This window comes from Nerophis lumbriciformis, linkage group LG32 (genome assembly GCF_033978685.3).
Source record: "Nerophis lumbriciformis linkage group LG32, RoL_Nlum_v2.1, whole genome shotgun sequence".
In the NCBI taxonomy this organism is placed as follows: Eukaryota; Metazoa; Chordata; class Actinopteri; order Syngnathiformes; family Syngnathidae; genus Nerophis; species Nerophis lumbriciformis.
In genome coordinates, this window is record NC_084579.2 from 21,098,439 (window position 1) to 21,122,259 (window position 23,821).

General features: G+C 39.1%; 1 protein-coding gene across 1 annotated transcript; it reads left to right on the forward strand.

The window, feature by feature from the left end:
• The first annotated feature begins 402 nt into the window (after positions 1 to 402).
• sdad1 (SDA1 domain containing 1) lies at positions 403 to 23,470 on the forward strand. Its single transcript, XM_061926873.2, has 22 exons — positions 403 to 611; positions 739 to 843; positions 924 to 1,022; positions 6,402 to 6,512; positions 6,586 to 6,657; positions 6,734 to 6,834; positions 11,097 to 11,154; positions 11,241 to 11,318; positions 14,160 to 14,261; positions 14,333 to 14,402; positions 14,477 to 14,580; positions 14,653 to 14,710; positions 18,082 to 18,140; positions 18,218 to 18,294; positions 19,801 to 19,898; positions 19,970 to 20,046; positions 21,436 to 21,565; positions 21,641 to 21,732; positions 21,811 to 21,998; positions 22,293 to 22,377; positions 22,465 to 22,626; positions 22,716 to 23,470. The coding sequence occupies exons 1-22, from the start codon at positions 522 to 524 to the stop codon at positions 22,758 to 22,760; spliced, it is 2,061 nt and encodes a 686-aa protein (XP_061782857.1). The 5' UTR covers positions 403 to 521; the 3' UTR covers positions 22,761 to 23,470.
• Positions 23,471 to 23,821: the final 351 nt, after the last annotated feature.

The window sequence follows — 23,821 nt, forward strand, 5'->3', positions numbered from 1 at the left end:
GGCCACCCTCAGTGTGACCTGTATAGCTGTTGACCAAGTATGCATTGCATTCACTTGTGTGCGTGTGAAAAGCCGTAGATATTATGTGATTAGGCCTGCACACAAAGGCAGTGCCTTTAAGGTTTATTGGCGCTCTTTACTTCTCCCTACGTCCGTGTACCACTCCATACAGCGGCGTTTTAAAAAGTCAAAAATGTTACTTTTTGATACCGATAATTTCCGATAATACATTTTAGAGCATTCATCGGCCGATAATATCAGCAGTCCGAAATTATCGGACATCTCTAATAAGAAAAATAGTAACGGTGTTTTGTAACTGACCATAAAAATATTTGGTACTGTACTTTTAAATCTACAGCGCCAACAAAGTCATGTGACTACCTCAACCGGATGTTGCCCAGGTCCCGGAAGTGACGTCCCCGCACCGCAATGGAAGCGTACATCCTCGCCACGCGTGCCTTGTGAAAACATTGAACACAATTTTTTGCTTGTTATCAACATTAATAACAACCTTCAGAAAAATGTCTGGGCGACAAAACAACAAGCTGCCAAACAATTTGCCGCAACTTCAGAATCTCATCAAAAGAGACCCGCAATCGTACGTAGAGGAGGTATGAGTTCATTAGCTAGCAGCGCGGTTAGCATCGTGTGTTGACAACAACATCCATCCATTTCCTACCGCTTGTCCCACATGATGGAGTCATTACTAAACTGCGGTTGTCTTTGTACTTTTGACAGTTTTTACAGCAGTACCGACACTACCAATCTAATGTGCAGATCTTCAAACTGCAGCCGGATAAACCCAACAAGGAGCTGGCAGACCTTGTTATGTTTCTGGCTCAGGTTTGTTCTGCAGTCTTATTTTTTTTAAGTTAGTATTAATGTTAAGGTATATTTGTAATAATTATTTGTTTCCTCCACAGGTTGCCCACTGTTACTTGCAGCATTTGTCTACTTTCCCCCGAGAGCTGACGGAGTTATTGTTGAGTCATCATACAATAGTGGACCCTGCTTTAAGAATGGTAAGGAAGATGTCAATTGGGCAGATTATATCCCAACATACTTGCCAACCCTCCCGATTTTCCCGGGAGACTCCCGGATTTCAGTGCCCCTTCCGAAAATCTCTCGGGGCAACCATTCTCCCGAATTTCTCCCGATTTCCACCCTGACAACAATATTGGGGGCGTGCCTTAAAGGCACTGCCTTTAGCGTCCTCTCTCACCTGAAAAGGAGACTATTATATATGTCTCCGTTATCCATAGGTTTATCTATAACCCATAAAGTAGGCAGGCATGGAGCTATTTTTCAGCGTGTGTTTATACCAGCCGGCACGTTAATAGACTGACACACAACATCCGGATTCCCATCATGCATTGCTTCAAAACTACGGCAAGTAGTAATGTCCATAAATATAACAGAGACGAAGCAGAAGAACGAAGAAGAGACATGGCGACGACGAGTAAGAAGAAGTACGCTTGCAAGTTCCAAAATGATTGGAAAAAATAATTTCAGTCCATCCAGGACAGCTCGAAGGGGAAGAGGTATGCTGCCTGCAAATTGCCCCCATCTCCCGAATTCGGAGGTCTCAAGGTTGGCAAGTATGTTTCCCAAGTGTAACAAATATAGTATTACTAATTACGAGAAGCGCACCAAAAAATCGATTCACATCCGAATTCTTACTCACTCAGATTCTAAATTAACCTGCTCAGTGGCCTTGTGGTTAGAGTGTGCGCCCTGAGACTGGAAGGTCGTGAGTTCAAACCCCAGCCGAGTCATACCAAATACTATAAAAATGGGACCCATTGCCTCCCTGCTTGGCACTCAGCATCAAGGGTTGGCAGCACTGCTGCTCACTGCTCCGCTGCTCACTGCTCCGCTGCTCAATGCTCTGCTGCTCACCTCCCAGTGGGTGAACATGGGGATGGGTCAAATACAGAGGATAATTTCACCACACCTAGTGTGTGTGTGTGTGTGTGTGTGTGTGTGTGTGTGTGTGTGTGTGTGTGTGTGTGTGTGTGTGTGTGTGTGTGTGTGTGTGTGTGTGTGTGTGTGTGTGACTATCATTGGGACTTTAACTTAAATTGATTCATCATTTTAAAAAGAAGAAGATAATGGTTTTTGTTTAATTTTATTTTAAATAAGAATACATTCTTAAAATAGACGCTTTAGGCCATGGGTGTCAAACTCTGGCCCGCGGGCCAAATTTGGCCCGCCGTGTAATTTCACTTGGCCCTTGAGGCGGTATCAAATTAACACTAGAGCTGGCCCACCGATTATATACAGCGGCAGTGCCGCGGTAACACCGCGTTCACCGCTAATTCTCATACTTGCCAACCCTCCCTGGAGACTCCCATATTTCAGTGCACCTACCGAATATCGTCACGTCCCTCTTTTTGTCCAGTCCAACAAATGCTGGCCCAGTCACATAATATGTGCGGCCTTTGGCACGCACCCACAAGTGAATGCAACGCATACGGTACTTGATCTTCATTGATACAGGTTACACTGAGGGTGCCCGTATAAAAATTTTAATACTGTTAGAAATATACGCCACACTGTGAATTCACACCAAACAAGAATGACAAACACATTTTGGGAGAACATCCGCACTGTAACACAACATAAGCACAACAGAACAAATACCCAGAACCCATTGCAGCACTAACTCTTACGGGAAGCTACAAGGTGTGTCATTACCTTCGATAATGAAGGTTGCCTCAGCTCAAAGCCTGAGCCCCGACATTAATGAACTAGCATCCAAGAAAATATGTCAGGTATCTGGCCTGGGCACATCAGATTAGATCAGTGTGTTGCAAACTGAGCAGTTTAAATTCCTGAATGGTTGGTTTATTCATTATTTTATTTTCAAATTTATTAGCCTGTGGAAAAAGTTAATGTTGATATTTACCTCAGAAGACTGCAAATAGAAAAGAGGCATTTAATTTTAATTTTAATTGTATTTGATATGCCATTGATATTTTTTAATTATTATTATTATTATTTGACACTCGATTTTGCATGTCACTATAAAGTTATATAAGCCTTGTTTGTTCAATATTTAATGCAAATCTTGTTTGGGTCCCTATTAAAAGGTTAATTTGTTCAACCTTGGCCCGCGGCTTTGTTCAGTTTTAAATTTTGGCCCACTCTGTATTTGAGTTTGACACCCCTGCTTTAGGCCATCTAAATGCAACCAGACAAAGCTTATCAATCAAGAAAAAACAACAGTAATAATTAGGAGTGTTAAAAAAAATATATTGACATCCAAATTGCGATTCTTATCACGATTCTAAAACATTTTATAATTTTAATTTTAAAATTTTTTTTTTTAAAACAATAATCAATTTCTTAAAATAAGTTTTTAGGCCATCTCTATGCAACTAGAAGGAGCTTATCAATTTTATTCCATTCTTGCAGGGGGAAAAACACCCGTGAAAATTAGAGGTGCACATAAAAATCTATTCATAATTTTTAGAAATCAATTTAAAAAAAATCATTTTTAGATAAAAAATTTTATAAGCAACAATTTTTTCAAATGTGTTTTTAAGCCAACTTGATGCAACAAGAAATAGCTTTTATTACCTGTAACCTGTTTAGTAGAAGTTTTATAATTGATAATATACGAAATAATACATTGCGAGAATCGGTTTGAATTGAGAATCGTGTTGAATCATCGATCATCAATCGGTTCTAAATGGAATCGTCACCCCAGGAATACTACCGGTAATCGGTGTGCCAAGTTTCACACCCCTACTAATTAAAGTTAAAGTACCACTGATAGTCACACACACAGTAGGTGTGGTGAAATTAACCTCTGCATTTGACCCATCCCCTTATTCCACCGCCTGGGAGGTGAGGGGAGCAGTGAGCAGCAGCAGTGACCGCGCTCGGGAATTATTTTGGTGATTTAACCCCCAATTCAAACCTTTGATGCTGAGTGCCAAGCAGGGAAGTAATGGGTCCCATTTTTATAGTCTTTGGTATGACTCAGCCGGGGTTTGAACTCACGACCGACCGATCTAGGGCGGACACTCTAACCACAAGGCCACTGAGCAGGCTGTAATTTATTAATTACTGTAATTTCAAAGTGAGTATATTACAATATAAGGTTGCACAAAAATATATGCAGTGGGGTGAATGATTAATTGTTTTATTAGGTGAAGCTACTGTATTGATATTTTTAATTGTCATATAAGTAGGGCTGCAACAATCAGTTTGATTAGAAAAAAGTTTTGATCTATATTGTTGCTTCGATTAATTGTGTATTGATCGTAGCTAGGGTTGTACGGTATACCGGTATTAGTATAGTACCGCGATACTAATGAAACGTACCGGTCCCGCGTCGTCGTCACGTCATAACATTGCTGGTTTTACGAGCAGAGGAGCATGTTCGGCAGCACACAATCACAGAGTACTTACAAGCAGACACAGTGTGTAGACAGAAAAGGGAGAACGGACGCATTTTGGCTTAAAAATTAAAGCTAAAGGTGAAGTTATAACACTGAAACGCCCTCAGCAAGAGGTGCTTTAAGACATGGCTAGCTAGCTAGCACCTAGCGTCCATCCGCCGTCAGCAGTGTTTTAGCTACTTCTAAATCACTAATCCTGCTCTCCATGGCGACAAAAAGTTTCTTACAAGTATCATCCCTGCAGGACGAGGAATAAATATGTTTCACTACACACCGTAGCTCACTGGCATCAAAATGTAAACAAACGCCATTGGTGGATCTACACCTAACATCCACTGTAATAATATCAAGTACAGGCACGTAACTTGTCGATACTACTATGATTACGTCAATATTTTTTGGCATCACATCTTTTGTTTTAAAAAAATGTATATTATGTTTATAAACTCAGGAAATATGTCCCTGGACGCATGAGGACTTTGAATATGACCAATGTAGGATCCTGTAACTACTTGGTATCGGATTGATACCCAAATTTGTGGTATCATCCAAAACTAATGTGAAGTATCAAACAACAGAAGAACAAGTGATTATTACATTTTCACAGAAGTGTACACAGAACATGTTAAAAGAGAAAATAAGCAGAAATGAACAAGTAGATTAATAATTAATTGTCTACCACTTGTCCTTAATAATGCTGACAAAATAATAGAATGGAAAATGACACAATATGTTACTGCATACGTCAGCAGACTAATTAGGAGCCTTTGTTTGCTTACTACTAAAAGACAAGTTGTCTTGTATGTTCACTATTTTATTTAAGGACTTAACTGCCATAAGAAACATATGTTTAATGTACCCTAAGATTTTTTGTTAAAATAAAGCCAATACTGCAATTTTTTGTGGTCCCCTTTATTTAGAAAAGTACCGAAAAGTATCGAAATTATTTTAGTACCGGTACCAAAATATTGGTATCATTACAACACTAATCGTAACTAATAAAAATTATTAGCACTTGGACTGCATGGTGTCCCCGGAACTTTGAATATACAAACATAATTTTCCCTTGCAATAAAATACAAGATAATACCAACCTTGTGTGCCAATTGGATGATATGTAGATGTTAACTTGCTGTCCAGCAGTGCTTGTATCAGAGCAAGCCGTTGTCTTTTCGGCTGATATCTGACCAGTATAAATATCAGATCGGGACACCCCTGCTTAGTAAAATACATGCAAGGGTCAAGACTAGAGATGTCCGATAAAATCGGCCTGCCGATATTATCGGCTGATAAATGCGTTAAAATGTAATATCGGAAATTATCGGTATCGGTATTTTTATTATCGGTATCGTTTTTTTATTTTTTTTATTAATTAAATCAACATAAAAAACACAAGATACACTTACAATTAGTGCATAAACCCAAAAAACCTTCCTCCCCCATTTACACTCATTCACACTCATTCACACTAAAGGGTTGTTTCTTTCTGTTATTAATATTCTGGTTCCTACATTATATATCAATATATATCAATACAGTCTGCAAGAGATACAGTCCGTAAGCACACGTGATTGTGTGTGCTGCTGGTCCACTAATAGTACTAACTTTTAACAGTTAATTTGACTAATTTTCATTAATTACTAGTTTCTATGTAACTGTTTTTATATTGTTTTACTTTCTTTTTTATTCCAGAAAATGTTTTTAATTTATTTATCTTATTTTATTTTATAAACATTTTTTAAAAGTACCTTATCTTCACCATACCTGGTTGTCCAAATTAGGCATAATAATGTGTTAATTCTACGACTGTATATATCGGTTGATATCGGTATCGGTTGATATTGGTATCGGTAATTAAAGAGTTGGACAATATCGGAATATCGGATATCGGCAAAAGGCCATTATCGGACATCCCAAGTCAAGACTTCATTATTTATTCTTTGAGTATTCTTGTTTATGCTGCGTTGTCTGTTGTTGGTTTCCTCTGGTCAGACTTTCTGCAAGGCCTTAATTCTTTTAAGAAACAAGGACCTGATTGACCCCACTGGCCTGCTGGAGCTCTTCTTTGAGCTTCTGCGATGTCACGACAAGCTGCTCAGAAAGGTTCGCATGGTCAACATAAAGTGAAAATCACTTTTTGTGTCCGCTCTCTCATGTTGTGTTTTTACCCCTGCAGACTTTGTACACGCACATCGTAGCCGACATCAAAAACATCAACGCCAAGCACAAAAACAACAAAGTCAACACTGTAAGTTTTGCTTGACGTTTGTGAAACAAAAAACACACCTGCTGCTGATTTACGGAGCCATGTCGCTTGTTTGCAGTCGCTACAGAACTTTATGTACACCATGCTGAGAGACCGGAACTCTACCGCCGCCAAGATATCGCTGGATGTCATGGTGGAGTTGTACAAAAGGAACATTTGGTGGGTGCTCGAGCAGACCGACACATCAGGATTTAAATTCTTACCTGGGGTATCCTAATCCGGTATAATCAGCACGGTGGTACAGGGGTTAGTGCATGTGCCTCACTATACGAAGGTGTCTGGGTTTCAATCCACATGCTCGGGGTCTTTCTGTGTGGAGTTTGCATGTTCTCCCCGTGACTGTGTGGGTACCCTCGGGGTACTCCGGCTTCCTCCCACCTCCAAAGACATGCACCTGGGGTTAGGTTGATTGGCAACACTAAATTGGCCCTAGTGTGTGAATGTGAGTGTGAATGTTGTCTGTTTATCTGTGTTGGCCCTGCGATGAGGTGGCGACTTGTCCAGGGTGTACCCCGCCTTCCGCCCGAATGCAGCTGAGATAGGCTCCAGCATCCCCTGCGACCCCGAACAGGACAAGCGGTAGAAAATGGATGGATGGGATGGATGGATGATTATCATGGGACTCTTTGGAATGGATTAGAACGAATAAGCTACAATTTGATGAAAATGTATGTATCAACACAACATACATTTTTTACAAATATATTTTCTTTTACACTATCCATCCATCCATTTTCTACCGCTTGTCCCTTTTGGGGTCGCGGGGGTTGCTGGAGCCTATTGTGGTGAATTCCAATTATTAGAAGTAAACATGTAACATACCACTACACATGTCCTGGCTGGTCCACCAATAATATGACGACTACAGTCTCTGATTACAGATTTGAAATCATTGATTCTTAAATTGAAGTTACAGTCTTACTCAACACACCTCCAGCAAGTTTAGCGTTATTAAATATAGCTCTGTAGACCAGTAGACATAAAGCGGACACATGTGCAGACATTGGTGGAAGAAATAAGGATTTAAAGCGAGGGAAATTATCACTATCTGATCAAAAAAACAGATCAACAGAGGAGCACAGGTATTAATCATCCCCTTTCAGCCCCCCTATAATCAGCATGGTGGTACAGGGGTTAGTGCATGTGCCTCACTATATGAAGGTCCTGGGTTCGATCCCCGGGCTTGGAGTCTTTCTGTGTGGAGTTTGCATGTTCTCCCCGTGACTGCGTGGGTTCCCTCCGGGTACTCCAGCTTCCTCCCACCTCCAAAGACATGCACCTGGGGATAGGTTGATTGGCAACACTAAATTGGCTCTAGTGTGTGAATGTTGTCTGTCTATCTTTTATCTTTTTATTAGGGGCGGCATGGCGTAGTGGGTAGAGCAACCGTTCCAGAAACCTGAGGGTTGCAGGTTTGCTCCCCGCCTCTTACCATCCAAAAATCGCTGCTGTTGTGTCCTTGGGCGGGACACTTCACCCTTTGCCCCCGGTGCCACTCACACCGGTGAATTGAATGATAAATAATAGGTGGTGGTCGGAGGGGCCGTTGGCGCAAATTGCAGCCACACTTCCGTCAGTCTACCCCAGGGCAGCTGTGGCTATGAAAGTAGCTTACCACCACCAGGTGTGAATGATTGATGGGTTCTACATGTAAAGCGACTTTGGGTACTTAGAAAAGCGCTATATAAATCCCAGTTATTATTATTATTATCTGTGTTGGCCCTGCAATGAGGTGGCGACTTGTCCAGGGTGTACCCCGCCTACCGCCTGAATGCAGCTGAGATAGGCTCCAGCACCCCCCGCCACCCTAAAAGGGACAAGCGGTAGAAAATGGATGGATAATCTGATATTGGTTATCGGCCTGATATCGACAATAAAACAAGTATCAGATGACATTGGCTTGCATCTAAAATCTCCAATATGAACTGCGATACAGGCAGTCCTACAGCGTGTTTACTTGTGCAAAGCTGGACAGCCACTTAATATCAACATTTCCTTCAGTCCGCACACAAGTTTGATCTTTTTTTGTATTGTAGTGATGTCATTTACAAAAGGTAAACATGATAGGCTATCTGCTACTAGGAGCTAGCAGCTACACAATAGCTAAACATACAAAAGCTAGACATACATAATACGAGTACTTATTTCAACAATAATACAGTTTAGAACCCGACATTTGTCAATAGACTTAGACTTCCTTTTTATTGTCATTCAAATTTGAACTTTACAGTTCAAACAAACACTTTACAATATAAACAAGTATCAAGTACCGGTAATTATAGTTGCTGCATATTACGTACAGATACAAAGTCTCCAAGGTGTATTAGAAATGATACAGTAACAAAAGTGGCCCCTGCGGCATGCCTTTTATTTAATGAATTACCGTATTTTCCGCACTATAAGCCGCCCCGGGTTATTAGCCGCACCTTCAATGAATGGCATATTTCAAAACTTTGTCCACCTATAAGCCGCCCCGGACTATAAGCCGCGCCTACGCTGCGCTAAAGGGAATGTCAAAAAAACAGTCAGATAGGTCAGTCAAACTTTAATAATATATTAAAAACCAGCGTTCTAACAACTCTGTTCACTCCCAAAATGTACGCAAATGTGCAATCACAAACATAGTAAAATTCAAAATAGTGCAGAGCAATAGCAACATAATGTTGCTCGAACGTTAATGTCACAACACACAAAATAAACATAGCGCTCACTTTCTGAAGTTATTCTTCATTCGTAAATCCTTCGAATTCTTCGTCTTCAATGTCCGAATTGAAAAGTTGGGCAAATGTGGGATCCAAAATGGCCGGCTCCGTCTCGTCGAAGTCATCGGAGTCAGTGTCACTGTTGTCCAGCAGTTCTGTGAATCCTGCCTTCCGGAAAGCTCGGACCACAGTTGTGACCGAAATATCTGCCCAGGCATTTACGATCCACTGGCAGATGTTGGCGTATGTCGTCTGGCGCTGTCTGCCTGTCTTAGTGAAGGTGTGTTCGCCTTCTGTCATCCATTGTTCCCACGCAGTTAGCAGTCTAGCTTCGAATGCCCTGTTGACACCAATATCCAGCGGCTGGAGGTCTTTTGTCAATCCACCCGGAATGACGGCGAGTATTGAATTAAGCGCGTAAGCGTGTCTCTTAATGTGATGTTATGAGCTAGCAAATTTAACAACTACACTACCCAGCATGCAACGATAGTGACGAGCATGCGCGGTAGCCCTGAGAAGCGTTGTTGTATGCTGGCAGTTAGAATGTGGTTATGAGCACGCTGTGAGTAAACGTTGAGAACTCCGTTAACACGCCTCGTCTGCATTATTTATAATTAGACAGACAACACACTTAATAGGAGCCATTTTGGGGTCTTTACATAAACACACAAATGGAAATGAAACGTCACATATCCCAGCATGCACCGCGCGCTTCTTCGTCATCCACTGTTCCCACGCAGTTAGCAGTCTAGCTTCGAATGCCCTGTTGACACCAATATCTAGCGGCTGGAGGTCTTTTGTCAATCCACCCGGAATGACGGCGAGGATTGAATTAAGCGCGTAAGCGTGTCTCTTAATGTGATGTTATGAGCTAGCAAATATAACAACTACACTACCCAGCATGCAACGATAGTGACGAGCATGCGCGGTAGCCCTGAGAAGCGTTGTTGTATGCTGGGAGTTAGAATGTGGTTATGAGCACGCTGTGAGTAAACGTTGAGAACTCAGTTAACACGCCTCGTCTGCATTATTTATAATTAGACAGACAACACACTTAATAGGAGCCATTTTGGGGTCTTTACATAAACACACAAATGGAAATGAAACGTCACATATCCCAGCAAGCACCGCGCGCTTCTTCTACGGGGAAAAAAGATGGCGGCTGTTTACCGTAGTTGCGAGACCTAAACTTTATGAAAATTAATATTAATATTAATCCATATATAAGGCGCACCGGGTTATAAGCCGCACTGTCAGTTTTTGAGAAAATTTGTGGTTTTTAGGCGCGGCTTATAGTGCGGAAAATACGGTATTGTGGGCACTAGGTGTTGCCAAAACACAAATTAACACTCCACTTCAGAAGCCTGAATCTGTCACGAGGTTAGTGTTTTTTATACCTATCATTGTTCTCTGAGTAATTTCACTTATTCAAACATTTTCTAACATTCCGAAATACAAATTAATAACAGTTTGTACTTTTACTGTATGCCTTACGCTTAGGGTTTTTTTATACATACTATTGTTGTTAGATTAATTTTACTTGATGAAACCTTTTCTATCATTCCACACTACAAAATAATACTAGCATGGACTATGATTCCTGCTGATGTATCAGATTAATAACAATATCGGACAATACTCATGATATCGGTATCTTATCAGAAGTTAAGATGTCATATCGGGACACCCCTAGTTTTAAACATTGATCTGTTCTTGCAGGAACGACGCCAAGACGGTGAACGTCATTACGACAGCGTGCTTCTCCAAAGAGGCCAAGGTGACTTCTTGCTTCCTCTAAACTGCTCTTTTTTTTAAACATTGCTTTTACGTGCAGCTTCTTCTTCTGTCTTTGTTGCCGTGCAGATCCTTGTGGCGGCGCTTAAGTTTTTCCTGGGAACAGACGAAGAAGAAAACGAAGGAAGTGATTCCGAATCAGAGCAGGTACCAGTTTTAATGTTTAACAGTGGTTAACTTCTTTTTACGCTTGTACGGCACGGAAAAATGTTAAGAAGCGTGTGTGTCATGAACTAGTGTTTTGTTGCTTTTACTACCAGCGCTTTACTTCATGTTACACTTGTAAGACAAGTAAACATGTATGACAATGAGCATCACAGCTATGACGCCATTAAACTTAAGTGTTTTTGCATTAAAGCTAAACTTTGGTAAGTTGTCATAATATAAGAAAATGAGCAGTATGCATTTTTTTAAATTAAAATGAAAAATTATTTATATTGTTTTTACATTTGAATGATAGCAGTGGTTAACTTCTTTTTGCACTTTCATGTGAGAAAATTAGCCTTTGTCAGAAAATTAGCTTTATGCCTCTAGCTTTATACTAAATGTGAATATTAAGAGCGGTCAACTGATTTTCACACTTGTGACAAGTGCTAATGTTCATAATTAATGTTCCGCAGCCTCCGAAGCAGAACCTCCAGGTTCTGTAACAGCTTCTTCCCTCAGGCCGTAAGACTCTTGAACGTATCATAATTAAATTATCCCCTAAACTCCCCCCAAAATGGATTAACTCACTGGAATAAAAAAGACAATACAACATACATCCATAAACGTGGACGCATGTGGAAAAAATGCAATATATTTATCTGTACAGTAATCTATTTATTTATTTATATATATTTATATATTATTTATATTTATTTATTTATTTATATATGCACCGTATTGCTTTTTTATCCTGCACTACCATGAGCTTACGTAACGAAATTACGTTCTTATCTGTGCTGTAAAGTTCAAATTTGAATGACAATAAAAAGGAAGTCTAAGTCTAAATGAGCGCTATGTTTTGTTCATTGGCCGTTAAACTTAGAATTTGTATTGTTGTTAAATGTGAATATAGACAGTGGTTAACTTATTTTTACACTTTTATGACAAATACTCGTGTTCTAAAATTAGCTTTATGCCTTTAGTCATTTGTTTATCACTAAACTTAAGACTTGTATTGTTTTTCAATGGTAATATTGACAGTTTATTTCTTATTTATACACTTTCATGACAAGTACTCATGTTAAAAAATTTGTTTTATGCCTTAAAGGGGCTTTTTGCAACATTTACAGGTGCCAACGTTCCGATGTGTTTTACACAATATATCCCACCCTCTCACGGTTTCTCGTACATGATGACATAATTACATACGTACGTAACACATGCATGCACATTAGCTTTAGGGTTTGAGAGCTAATACCGGTAATAGCAATTTGGATAGCTAGTGTTAACAGTCTACGAATGTACTGTATATTCTATCATAACAAAAACATAAATGCAAATTGTTTGTTGCTTCTCTTGGACTGCTTTTGTTTGTGTGCACGCACGCTCTGCGCGTACGCGTGGTTGAGACCGGGTGAGTGACCGTTGAAACACCAATCATTTTATTCGGACCGGTAAACATTTTTATTATATAAACTTTGTAATTTTGAAAAATATAGACAATTCTGCGTAACCGCTAATGGTAACATAAAGTGTTCTTGTTGTATTTTTTTGCTTTGAAAAATATTACTGGGAGGAAGTTGCAAACAGCACCTGTAAGTCATTTGTTTATCATTAAACTTTAAGGGGAACTGCACTTACCTATCGTTCACAATCATTATGAGAGACATGAGGACGGACTGATTTTTTTTATATGCATTCTAAATATTAAATAAACGTAAGTAAAAGTCCACTTACAGCGAAGCCAATGGGAACTCCTCTATTTCGCCCAAAAATCCAATAAATAACCATTCAAAAAGTGTCAACAATACTCCATTTACATTTTGTGACTTGAATATTAACCAAGTATTAGTGATATTGTTATTATAAGCGATAACGCAGACAAACTATTTATAGCAGCGCCGCAATCACTATTGTGTGTCAATATGTTGACATCGCGTGGTCTGCTGCTTCCTCGCTTCCTTGCTCCTTGTAAGTTTATTCTAGATATCATGCATCTCACCTGGACAAAAGAGGTCTGGGTAGGTATTTCGACAAGTTGGTACACTTTGACAGCCATTAAGGACCTGAAAATGGCCTGAACGACACGAAAAGATGCTTGGTCCTCCCTTTTTGTGCCTTAAATAATTTGTTTATCTTATGCTTATCATTAAACATAAGAGAGTTTCTTTTTAAATTTGAATATTTACAGTTCTTAACTTGTTTTTACACCTTTATTAAAAAGTACTAATGTTAAAAAAAATGTTTATGCCTTAAGTCATTAAATTGAAGATAGTTTGTTTTTAAACGTGAATATTAACTGTGGGTAAGTTATTTTTACACTTTAATGACAAGTACGAATGTTGAAATGAGCTTTATGCCTTAGTCCATGAACCTGAATCAATATTTTTATTAGGGATGTGCCGACCGATCGAACGGCCATCGATCAGTATTGACTGATTTGCATTAAAAAGTACATGATCACCATCACCCATTAATGCCTTTCAATGCCGATGACAAACGCTGATCCCCTCTGGCTGACATTATTTATTTTAAGACCCCCGGCTGACATGCTAACTGTTAACTATGTGTCTTCATACACAGTGTGGAGCCGCACCCTTAAGTTATAATAATCACCTCCATTACGGCAATTACGGTAAACAGCATTTCTTAGTACCCTTAATATCATTATCACTAGAGCACGAGGCTAAACATTTTACACACCAAGGCAGGCAGGAGCTGTTAGATAAAAATGGCTAGTACAGTAATTAAGTGATTTTTAGAGGCGATTATTGTTCTATTGAATCTTACATGGATTTCTTATTTTATCTATTTAACAATGCAGTTGCACTTGTCTTCCAGGCGCAAGGACCATCAGCGCGTGACTTAATGACAAGATTTTCCACGGGCAAGAAAACTACCAAAAACAAGAAAAAGCTAGAAAAAGCCATGAAAGTCCTCAAGGTAACTACAATTTCTGGTTTGATTGACTTTTGAGGACTATCTGATGAACCATCTTTATGTTCCGTGGGCAGAAACACAAGAAAAAGAACAAAGTGGAAGTGTTCAACTTTTCTGCCATTCACCTCATACACGATCCTCAAGGTGGGATTCGCCTGCCTTAGTTGACATGAGCACCTGTGATGTCTTCATTAATGCTAACCTGCAAAGTGTCTCAGACTTCTCAGAGAAGCTCCTGAAGCAGTTGGAAACCTCTAAAGAACGCTTTGAGGTGAAAATCATGATGATGGAGCTCATATCAAGACTGGTGGGAATCCATGAGGTAGGAGACGCGGAGCTCTTTGGAGGGTTGAGTGCGACTGCAGTGATTGACATGTCCTTGTTTGTCCCACAGCTCTTCCTCTTCAATTATTATCCCTTCGTCCAGAGGTTTCTACAGCCCCATCAAAGAGGTAAGTTTTTATGACATGCAGACACAAAAAAGAGATTTTCAGGTTGTCCCACATCTGCCGAAACATCTGGCAGCACTTTACCTGCTGTAGCTGCAAGGCCAACAAAGTAACCTTGATATTTGTACGTTTCATAAAAAGTTTTAGTGGCCTCAAAGGTTTCTGTTTATGGAGGAAATGCCAAAAATGCATATGGAAATTACATGTTTATTAATTGTCTTACATTGTTGTTTTTGAATTACTACATTGTGATTACCACTCCAATTAAATGTTGGTGTCAATTTAGGTGTAGGGATCAATGATTACCGTATTTTTCGGACTATAAGTCGCAGTTTTTTTCATAGTTTGGCCGGGGGTGCGACTTATACTCAGGAGCGACTAATATGTGAAATTATTAACACATTACCGTAAAATATCAAATAATATTATTTAGCTCATTCACGTAAGAGACTAGACGTATTAGATTTCATCGGATTTAGCGATTAGGAGTGACAGCTTGTTTGGTAAACGTATAGCATGTTCTATATCAGGGGTAGGGAACCTATGGCTCTAGAGCCAGATGTGGCTCTTTTGATGACTGCATCTGGCTCTCAGATAAATCTTAGCTGACACTGCTTAACACGATAAGTAATGAATAATTCCGCTGGTAATCACAGTGTTAAAAATAACCACGTATCAACCACAAAGACATCAGCAAAACCATGCAGCACCAGAAGTCGTATTAATGGTAAGATAAGAGACTTATTATACTCTAAAAATGTTGGTCTTACTTAAAAATGCACGCATTTAATTGTATTCATTGTTAAAAAATATTATACGGCTCTCACGGAAATACATTTTTAAATATTTGGCTTTCATGGCTCTCTCAGCCAAAAAGGTTCCCGACCCCTGTTCTATTGTTATAGTTATGTGAATGACTCTTACCATAATATGTTACGTTACCATACCAGGCACGTTCTCAGTTGGTTATTTATGCCTCATATAACGTACACTTATTCAGCCTGTTGTTCACTATTCTTTATTTATTTTAAATTGCCTTTCAAATGTCTATTCTTGGTGTTGGGTTTTATCAAATAAATTTCCCCCAAAAATGCGACTTATACTACAGTGCGACTTGTATATGTTTTTTTCCTTCTTTATTATGCATTTTCGGCCGGTGTGACTTATACTCCGGAGCGACTTATACTTCGAAAAATACGGTAACTGTTTTTTTTATATCAACCGTGATTAAAAACGTCATGGTTGTTTAATCGCAAAAGATTCTCCTCACTCACTATAAATGGACATTATTCAAGTATGTTATTTTCGGCATAGCCTGCACGGAATGTAAACAAAGTTACACCAGCAATGCACACTCTTATATGCACCTATCGAGAGACATGCTCGCTTAAAAGTTGCAGCAGGACAAGCAGCAAGTTTTACCACCCCCAAAAAAGCTGAAGTCGGCAGTGTGGGAACATTTGGGGTACTTACAGTGCGTCCGGAAAGTATTCACAGCGCCTCACTTTTGTGAGGAATAATTAATTTTTGTCCTAAAAATTGTATGTACATTATGTCATGATGACATTGTGAAAATGTATTTTGTAGAGCTTTTTGCTAATGTATTAAAAATGAAAAATATAGTAAATCACATGAACATAAGTATTCACAACATTTGTGCACCTGTGGCAGCAATTACAGCCTCAAGTCATTTTGAATATGATGCCACAAGCTTGTCACACCTATCTTTGGGCAGATTCACCCATTCTTCTTTGCAGCACCTCTCAAGCTCTCTGAGGTTGGATGGGAAGCGTTGTTGCGCAGCCATTTTCCGATCTCTCCTGAGATGTTCTATTGGATTCAAGTCTGGGTTCTGGCTGGGACACTTAAGGACATTTACGGAGTTGTCCTGAAGCCATTCCTTTGATATCTTGACTGTGTGTTTAGGGTCCAAAGACCCTAAACACGGTTCATCTTTCAGCAGGACAACTCCTGTGAAAGATGAACCGTCACCCCACTCTAAGTTCAAGGGTGCTCTGGAACAGGTTTTCATTCAGGATGTCTCTGTACATTGCTGCATTCATCTTTCCCTGACTAGTCTCACAGTTCCTATCACTGAAAACCATCCCCACAGCAAGATGCTGCCATCACCATGTTTCACTGTATGGATGGTATTGAGCTGGTGATGAGCATAGCCTGGTTTCCTCCAAACTTGATGCCTGGTATTCACGCTAAAGAGTTCAATCTTTGTCTCATCAGACCAGAGAATATTTTTTTCCATGGTTTTGAGAGTATTTCAGTTGCATTTTGGCAAACTCCAGGCAGCCTGCCATGTGCGTTTTACTAAGGAATGGCTTCCGCCTGGCCACTATACCATACAGGCCTGATTGGTGGATAGCTGCAGAGATGGTTGTCCTCTCTCCACCGAGGAATGCTGTAGATCTGACAGAGTGACCATCAGGTTCTTGGTCACCTCCCTTACTAGGGGCTATCTACCCCGAATTCTCAGTTTAGCAAGTGTCCTGGTGGTTCCAAACGTTTTCCATTTACGGATAATGGAGGCCACTGTGCTCATTGGGACCTTCAATGCAGCATATATTTTTCTGCACCCTTCCCCAGATTTGTTTCACTTACAATAAGTAACTTAGCGTTGTCAGTTCAGTGTAAACAAACAGCAACAGGTACCGGTACTCCTGTCATGGGCTTCATTCAGTCACAATTTAACGGTAGATCGTCCTGTGTGTGTGTGTCTGTCTGTGCTATAAGCATTGTAAGGTAATATGGCTGGTGTAAAACGCTAACATAACATTAGGAGCTTGTTGATTAACAGTACCGTACTATTCCATGGGACCTAATTATGTACATTTAAGTGAGTATTAACACAGCATAAAAAATATTATTAAAATTGAATAAATAGACATGGATGACAGTTGATGACAATAACACTTAATTGTATTACTACCCACGTGAATAACATTTTGATCAATAAAGTTAATCTTAGTGAATAATTATATTAATATAAGACAAATGTATTATTAGTAATACTTTTTGTTGATATTTATTATTTTGAACTGTTATTATAATGTTATTATTCAGTAACTGTTAATTCCGTTGTAATAAATAACCCCTCAAAATCTTTTAAAGGGAAACTGCATATTTTTGGGAATTTAAAAAAGTCCAGTTGCCCTTAAAGCAATATATGATTTGATACATTTCTTGTTGTGAAATTAATCAATGCATAGTAATCGTGAAACTGTGATTATTGCTCAGACTACAATCGTAGAGTCAAAATGTATAATCGTTGAATCATTATTCATCATACATGAAAGGCCCCCAGCTCTACGACCTTATATGGGCAGTTCAATTGACAATAATCATGTCTGTTCTTTCTGCAGAGGTGACAAAGATCCTCCTGTGTGCAGCCCAGGCTTCCCATCACCTCGTTCCTCCTGAGGTACGTTTCTGTTCCTGAAGCTATTGTACGTTTAAGGGTGGATGTTATAAATATTGATAAATATTCACACTTTTCAGATTATCGAGTCGGTGATCGGGACAATCGCCAACAACTTTGTGACGGACCGAAACTCTGGCGAGGCCGTGACTGTTGGGTGAGCTAATTACATTTGACCTTTTAACAACGTTTTGGAATTGTTGCTGTTGGTTCGTCTGTTAGTTTTTTTGTTAGCTAGTTAGCGGTGACACCTTTGATACCTAGTTTAGTATCAGTATATAATAGGGCTGTATGGCTATTTTGATAGTCGACTAGTCAACGATTTTTTTTAACAATGAGTCGATTAATTGGTTTATTAAAGCATACGCATATTTATCGACTGTAATTTTTCCATTAACTTTTAAATGCAACTTAAGTTATTTTAGGCATGTGCATACGAACAACAAATATGACTAATTCATAAATATTTATTTATACTGTAATTGTGCTGCTCAGTCTGCTGTTACAAAAATAAAAATTACTATTAAAATGTTGTCCGTTTAAGAGAAAGGAAAGGCAAAGTGTTAAAAAACAAAAACAATTAACATTGTTTATCTATTTAAAACAACTTTTAAAATAGCAGCAATAATAACAAACAACAAAACACCAAATATAATTCCCTGAAAAGGAAAAGTATATTGACAATTGGCAGTTTTAGCATTCTAACAGACACAATGTATAGAATTGTATCATCGATTAATTCTTAACATGTTAGCTATCCATTAGATTGTAAGTTTAATCTTATACCACTGCATTGTGTTTAAATCTTATGATACAACTGCATTGGTTCCTAATGTATTATTCTGTGTGTGAATGTTTGTTACTGTGTCGTTTTTTATTGCATTGCAAATTGACACTGCGTTTAAAAGTACTTGAATTAATGTAGACAAAGTTTAGCTGGCTGACTTTGGCTAAAATGATAGTTCAAGTTATTTTTCACACAACTTCGTCTCACACTTGTGCGATAGCTAGCAAGGTACAAGCTAACACTCTTACCGAGGCTGAGTCCGCATCCTCCCTCCAGATGTCCGACATCATGCCTCCGCTTTAAATGCTCGCATATCACAGATGTACCTCCATACAAACCCAAATTGACCTTTGCAAAATGAGCAAGGTATTTATGTCTTTAACAAGAATAGGAGGAAATGTTCTCACACTTTAAATGTTTTCACTAGCAATGTTTTTGCGAGTGGCGGCGTGGACCCGCTGGATACAGGAAGGCTTTAAGGGAAAAACTCAAATGATTTATATGGGAGGCAACAGTAGTTTTTGCTTTTCTTTAGTTATTGTGCACTCGTCATTTTATTTTGTTAGAAAAATGTATGTAGCATTCAGTACCACAAATCTGATAGATCATCTGATTTACAACAATACTAGCAAATTATACATTGAATAAGATAAGCTTTATAACATGTTTTATTGTGTTTATTTTACTTACCTGCTGTAAAACATTTTTAGTTCTATAGTCTATTGTCAAAGTATCTGATCGGGACTCGAAATCCGATCAGATCTCAGGCCAAAAGAAAAAGCGAAATACCTCTGCCAGGAGGTTACGTATTCGCTGGGGTTCGTCAGTTAGTCATTGCTCAAAAAATATTAATTTTTTTAATCATTTTAACTCCAGGATCAATGCCATTAAAGAGGTGGCAGCTCGCTGTCCGCTGGCTATCACTGAGGATCTGCTGCACGACCTGGCCTTGTACAAGACACACAAAGACAAGAGTGAGACTTGGTCTTCTTCTCGTTCCCTGCAAATCAGTCGTCAATATTAAAATTTACTTATTTGCCTGTAGATGTGATGATGTCTGCCAGGAGCCTCATCCAGCTCTTTAGGAATCTCAACCCAAAGATACTGCACAAGAAGGACAGGGTGAGCATGGTCAAAAGTACTGGGACATACATGGAAATATATTTCATAGTTATATGTTATGTGTTCACATTATACTCAGTACTAGTCAAAAGTTGTTGAAACCCTTTCTTATGCTATTGAATGAGACCGTGTCGACAAACATTTGATTGGGACTCTGTGTTTATATTGAAATAATGGAATGGCCGTAGTGTCTGAATGTGAGTGTGAATGTTGTTTGTCTATCTGTATTGGCTCTGTGATGAGGTGGCGACTTGTCCAGGGTGTACACCGCCTACCGCCCGAATGCAGCTGAGATAGGCTCCAGCGACCCCAAAAAAGGGACAAGCGAATCAAAATATATATTAACATTTTATACATATTAGGGCTGTCAAAAAATAAGTTAACTCATGTGATTAAACACAAAAAATGATCGCATTATTCATGTATATACACAGAATTGATTTGTGAGACATGATGACAGACTGATTTTTTTTTTTAATGCATTCTAAATATTAAATAAACGTAAGTAAAAGTCCACTTACAGCGGAGCCAATGGGAACTCCTCTATTTTGCCCAAAAATCCAATAAATAACCATTCAAAAAGTGTCAACAATACTCCATTTACATTTCGTGACTTGAATATTAACCAAGTATTACATATATTGTTATTATAAGCGCTAACGCAGACAAAATCTTTATAGCGGCGCCACGATCACTATTGTGTATCAATATGTTGACATCGCATGGTCTGCTGCTTCCTCGCTTCTTGCTCCTTGTAAGTTTATTCTAGATAATAAATCATGCATCTCACCTGGACAGAAGAGGTCGGAGTAGGTATTTCGACAAGTTGGTACACTTTGACAGCCATTTAGGACCTGAAAATGGCCAGAACGACACGAAAATACCCCTGGTCCTCCCTTTTTATGCCTTAAATCATTTGTTTATCTTATGTTTATCAATAAACATAAGATAGTTTCTTTTTAAATGTGAATGTTTACAGTTCTTTAACATTAGAAAAATTTTATACTTAAATGTACGGTAAGCCATTTATTTGCTTAAAACTTAGTATGAGTTTTTTTGTCAAGTCCAGTCAGGGTGTATTTTGAAGTGAAATTTGCCAGCGAGCCCACCTGTCGGAGTCTCCTCACTCATCTTTGCACTGTTGTATGCGTTGACCTGATCACTGACCGTATAACAACTCACGACACCTTTACGGTAGCTATCCACAGTTAAGGTAAAGGAGCATGTACACTCAAAATAAAATGCATGATTAATGCAATATTTTTTTGTGATTACTCACGATATACTGTAAGTGGTTATTTTTGACAGCCCTATTTACATATTTCTATTTGTATATTTTTGTATGAACAGAAACGCCAGTTTCTAATACCGGTATGTCTTTGGGTGCAGGGAAGACCCACAGAGGCGTCAATGGAAGCTAAAGTGAAGGACTATGGTGAGCTTGGAGCTGTAAGCTACATTCCCGGAGCAGAAGTGCTGGAAGTGGAGGAGGAAGTCAAGGACGGGGAGGCAGAGGAAGGTGAGCAATGTGTGATTCATGAGGATGGATGTCAGAGGATAGATAAGGGTAATAAAAGTAGATATGTTACAACAGACGGCTGGGAGAACGCCAGTATCAGTGATGATGGCGAAGATGGGGAGTGGGTGGATGTTTACCACTCATCTGATGAAGATACAGGAGAAGTGGTTTGTTTAAAGAACGGTCAAAGTTACAAAAAGAGTAATGTCCGGTGAAATTTTAACGTCTCTCTGTGTTGGCATTAGGCGGAGAAGCTGAAGAGCGTGCCTGTGGAGGAGCGGGAAGCCAAGGCGGCGGCGGTTAGCAGTAGCAGGCTTCTCACGCAGGACGACTTCAAAAAGATCCGACTGGCACAAATGGCCAAGGAGGTCAACGCTGCGCCGGGGAAAGGGACAAAGAGGAAAGCAGCGGACAGTGATGAAGAAGAATACAGGTTACAACTGCAGACTTTTGCCATTAGAAGACTGTTCCTCTGCAATCCTGCAGGTGGTGGTAGTGAGCTAGTGTTTTGGTTATGAACTAAAGAAAATACTGTATGTCTTTTGGATTCGGTTTTCCACATTATCTAAAAAAAAAACAATCTTGGATATGCACTTAAATTTTTTTTAATGTATATTAATTTTATTAACCTGTTGTGATTATTAGTTTTTCTTAATATTTTTGTGTTTTCTTTTATTGCCAATGTAATTGTTTTAATGTATTACATTTTTCCAAAACTATTATCCAGGGGAGAGTTGCTGACCTTAAGAGATATTGAGAAGCTCCACAAGAAACCAAAAGCAAACAAGGAGACGCGATTGGCAACAGCAATGGTATAGAAACCCTTTTTAAAATGTGTAATATTGTTTTAAACAGCCACCTTGTAAAATGTAACATATTTGTTTGCATTTGGATTTAAGGCGGGCCGAACAGACCGGAAGGAGTTTGTGAGGAAAAAGACCAAATTGAACCCTCACGCCAGCACCACCAACAAGGAAAAGAGGCGTACGAAGAACTTCATGATGATGAGACACAGCCAGAGCGTCCGTACTAAAGGCAAGCGCTCCTTCAGAGAGAAACAGGTAAGTGGGCGGACCTCGGCATATTTTTCTAAAGGCTGTTTAACATTCCCAAAAAAATTCTCTTTTTATTTTATTTTTTTTTCATGCAGATTGCCCTTCGGGATGCACTCCTCAAAAAGAAGAAGATGCAGTAATATAGATAGGACTTGTGTATGTCTGACTGCATCATCATGTGTATATCCCTTCAACATTATTGTGTTATTTCCAACAAAGCAGCTGCATACAGCTTTCTTAACCCTTGTGTGGTGTTCGGGTCTGTGGGTCCCGTTTTCATTTTTTATTAAAAGAAAAATGATACAATTAATTAATTTTTCAAACTGAGACTCACTGACTTTGGCTCATTTTCTGTGAAGAACATAAATCAGAATATATACTGTATTTAATGACCACACACACCATACACCCCCCCTACACATTTCTATTACATATAAGATGTCCGGGGTCCACTGGACCCGGGGCTAATAGAAGTGTGGAAATTGATGATCTGTGTACCACACGCAACCACCCACCCACACACACACACACATACACAGCAGGCCTAGACAGGAGAAGGACAGTGTGTAGGTACACAGAACGTCAGAGGGTCAAATGTGTGAGAAAATGAGAGCAGACAGTGTTGACAAACAATGTTGCAACCTTGTGTGGGAACCGCAGGTGTAGAAACACAAAAGAAGAATTTCTGTGGAATGCAGAAACTGAACAGATGTTGGGATAAGGTAAACATCTGTTCAGTATTTTAACATAAAAGTGTTTGATTGTGAGGCGTTAAAAGCTACAAAATTCAACGGGTCCATCAGACCCACAAAGGCTGGCTGAGTAACAACAATATGAATATTACACAAGGGTTAAATAAAATTGTGATCATGAAATTAATGTGTTTTAATGACGTTAATTGCAGGGCTTTTATCTTTTTATATTTATTTGCTGGAATATGATTTGCCCCCAACCCAAGCGGTACAAAAATGGATGGATGGAAACGGTTTTAATTCACATTATATATTTTACAACCAGGACTACTGGGAAATTATGCTTTTGCTGCTATTAAAACAAAATGACCAATAAGTTATAACCTATGCTAACTTCCTGAAGTTTTGAATAATATGTTATTTATACACTCACTTGTTGAGCTGTTAAATGATTAATTAGACTTAAGTGTAGTATTTATTTAAAGGCCTAATTTGACGAAAGTGCGGCG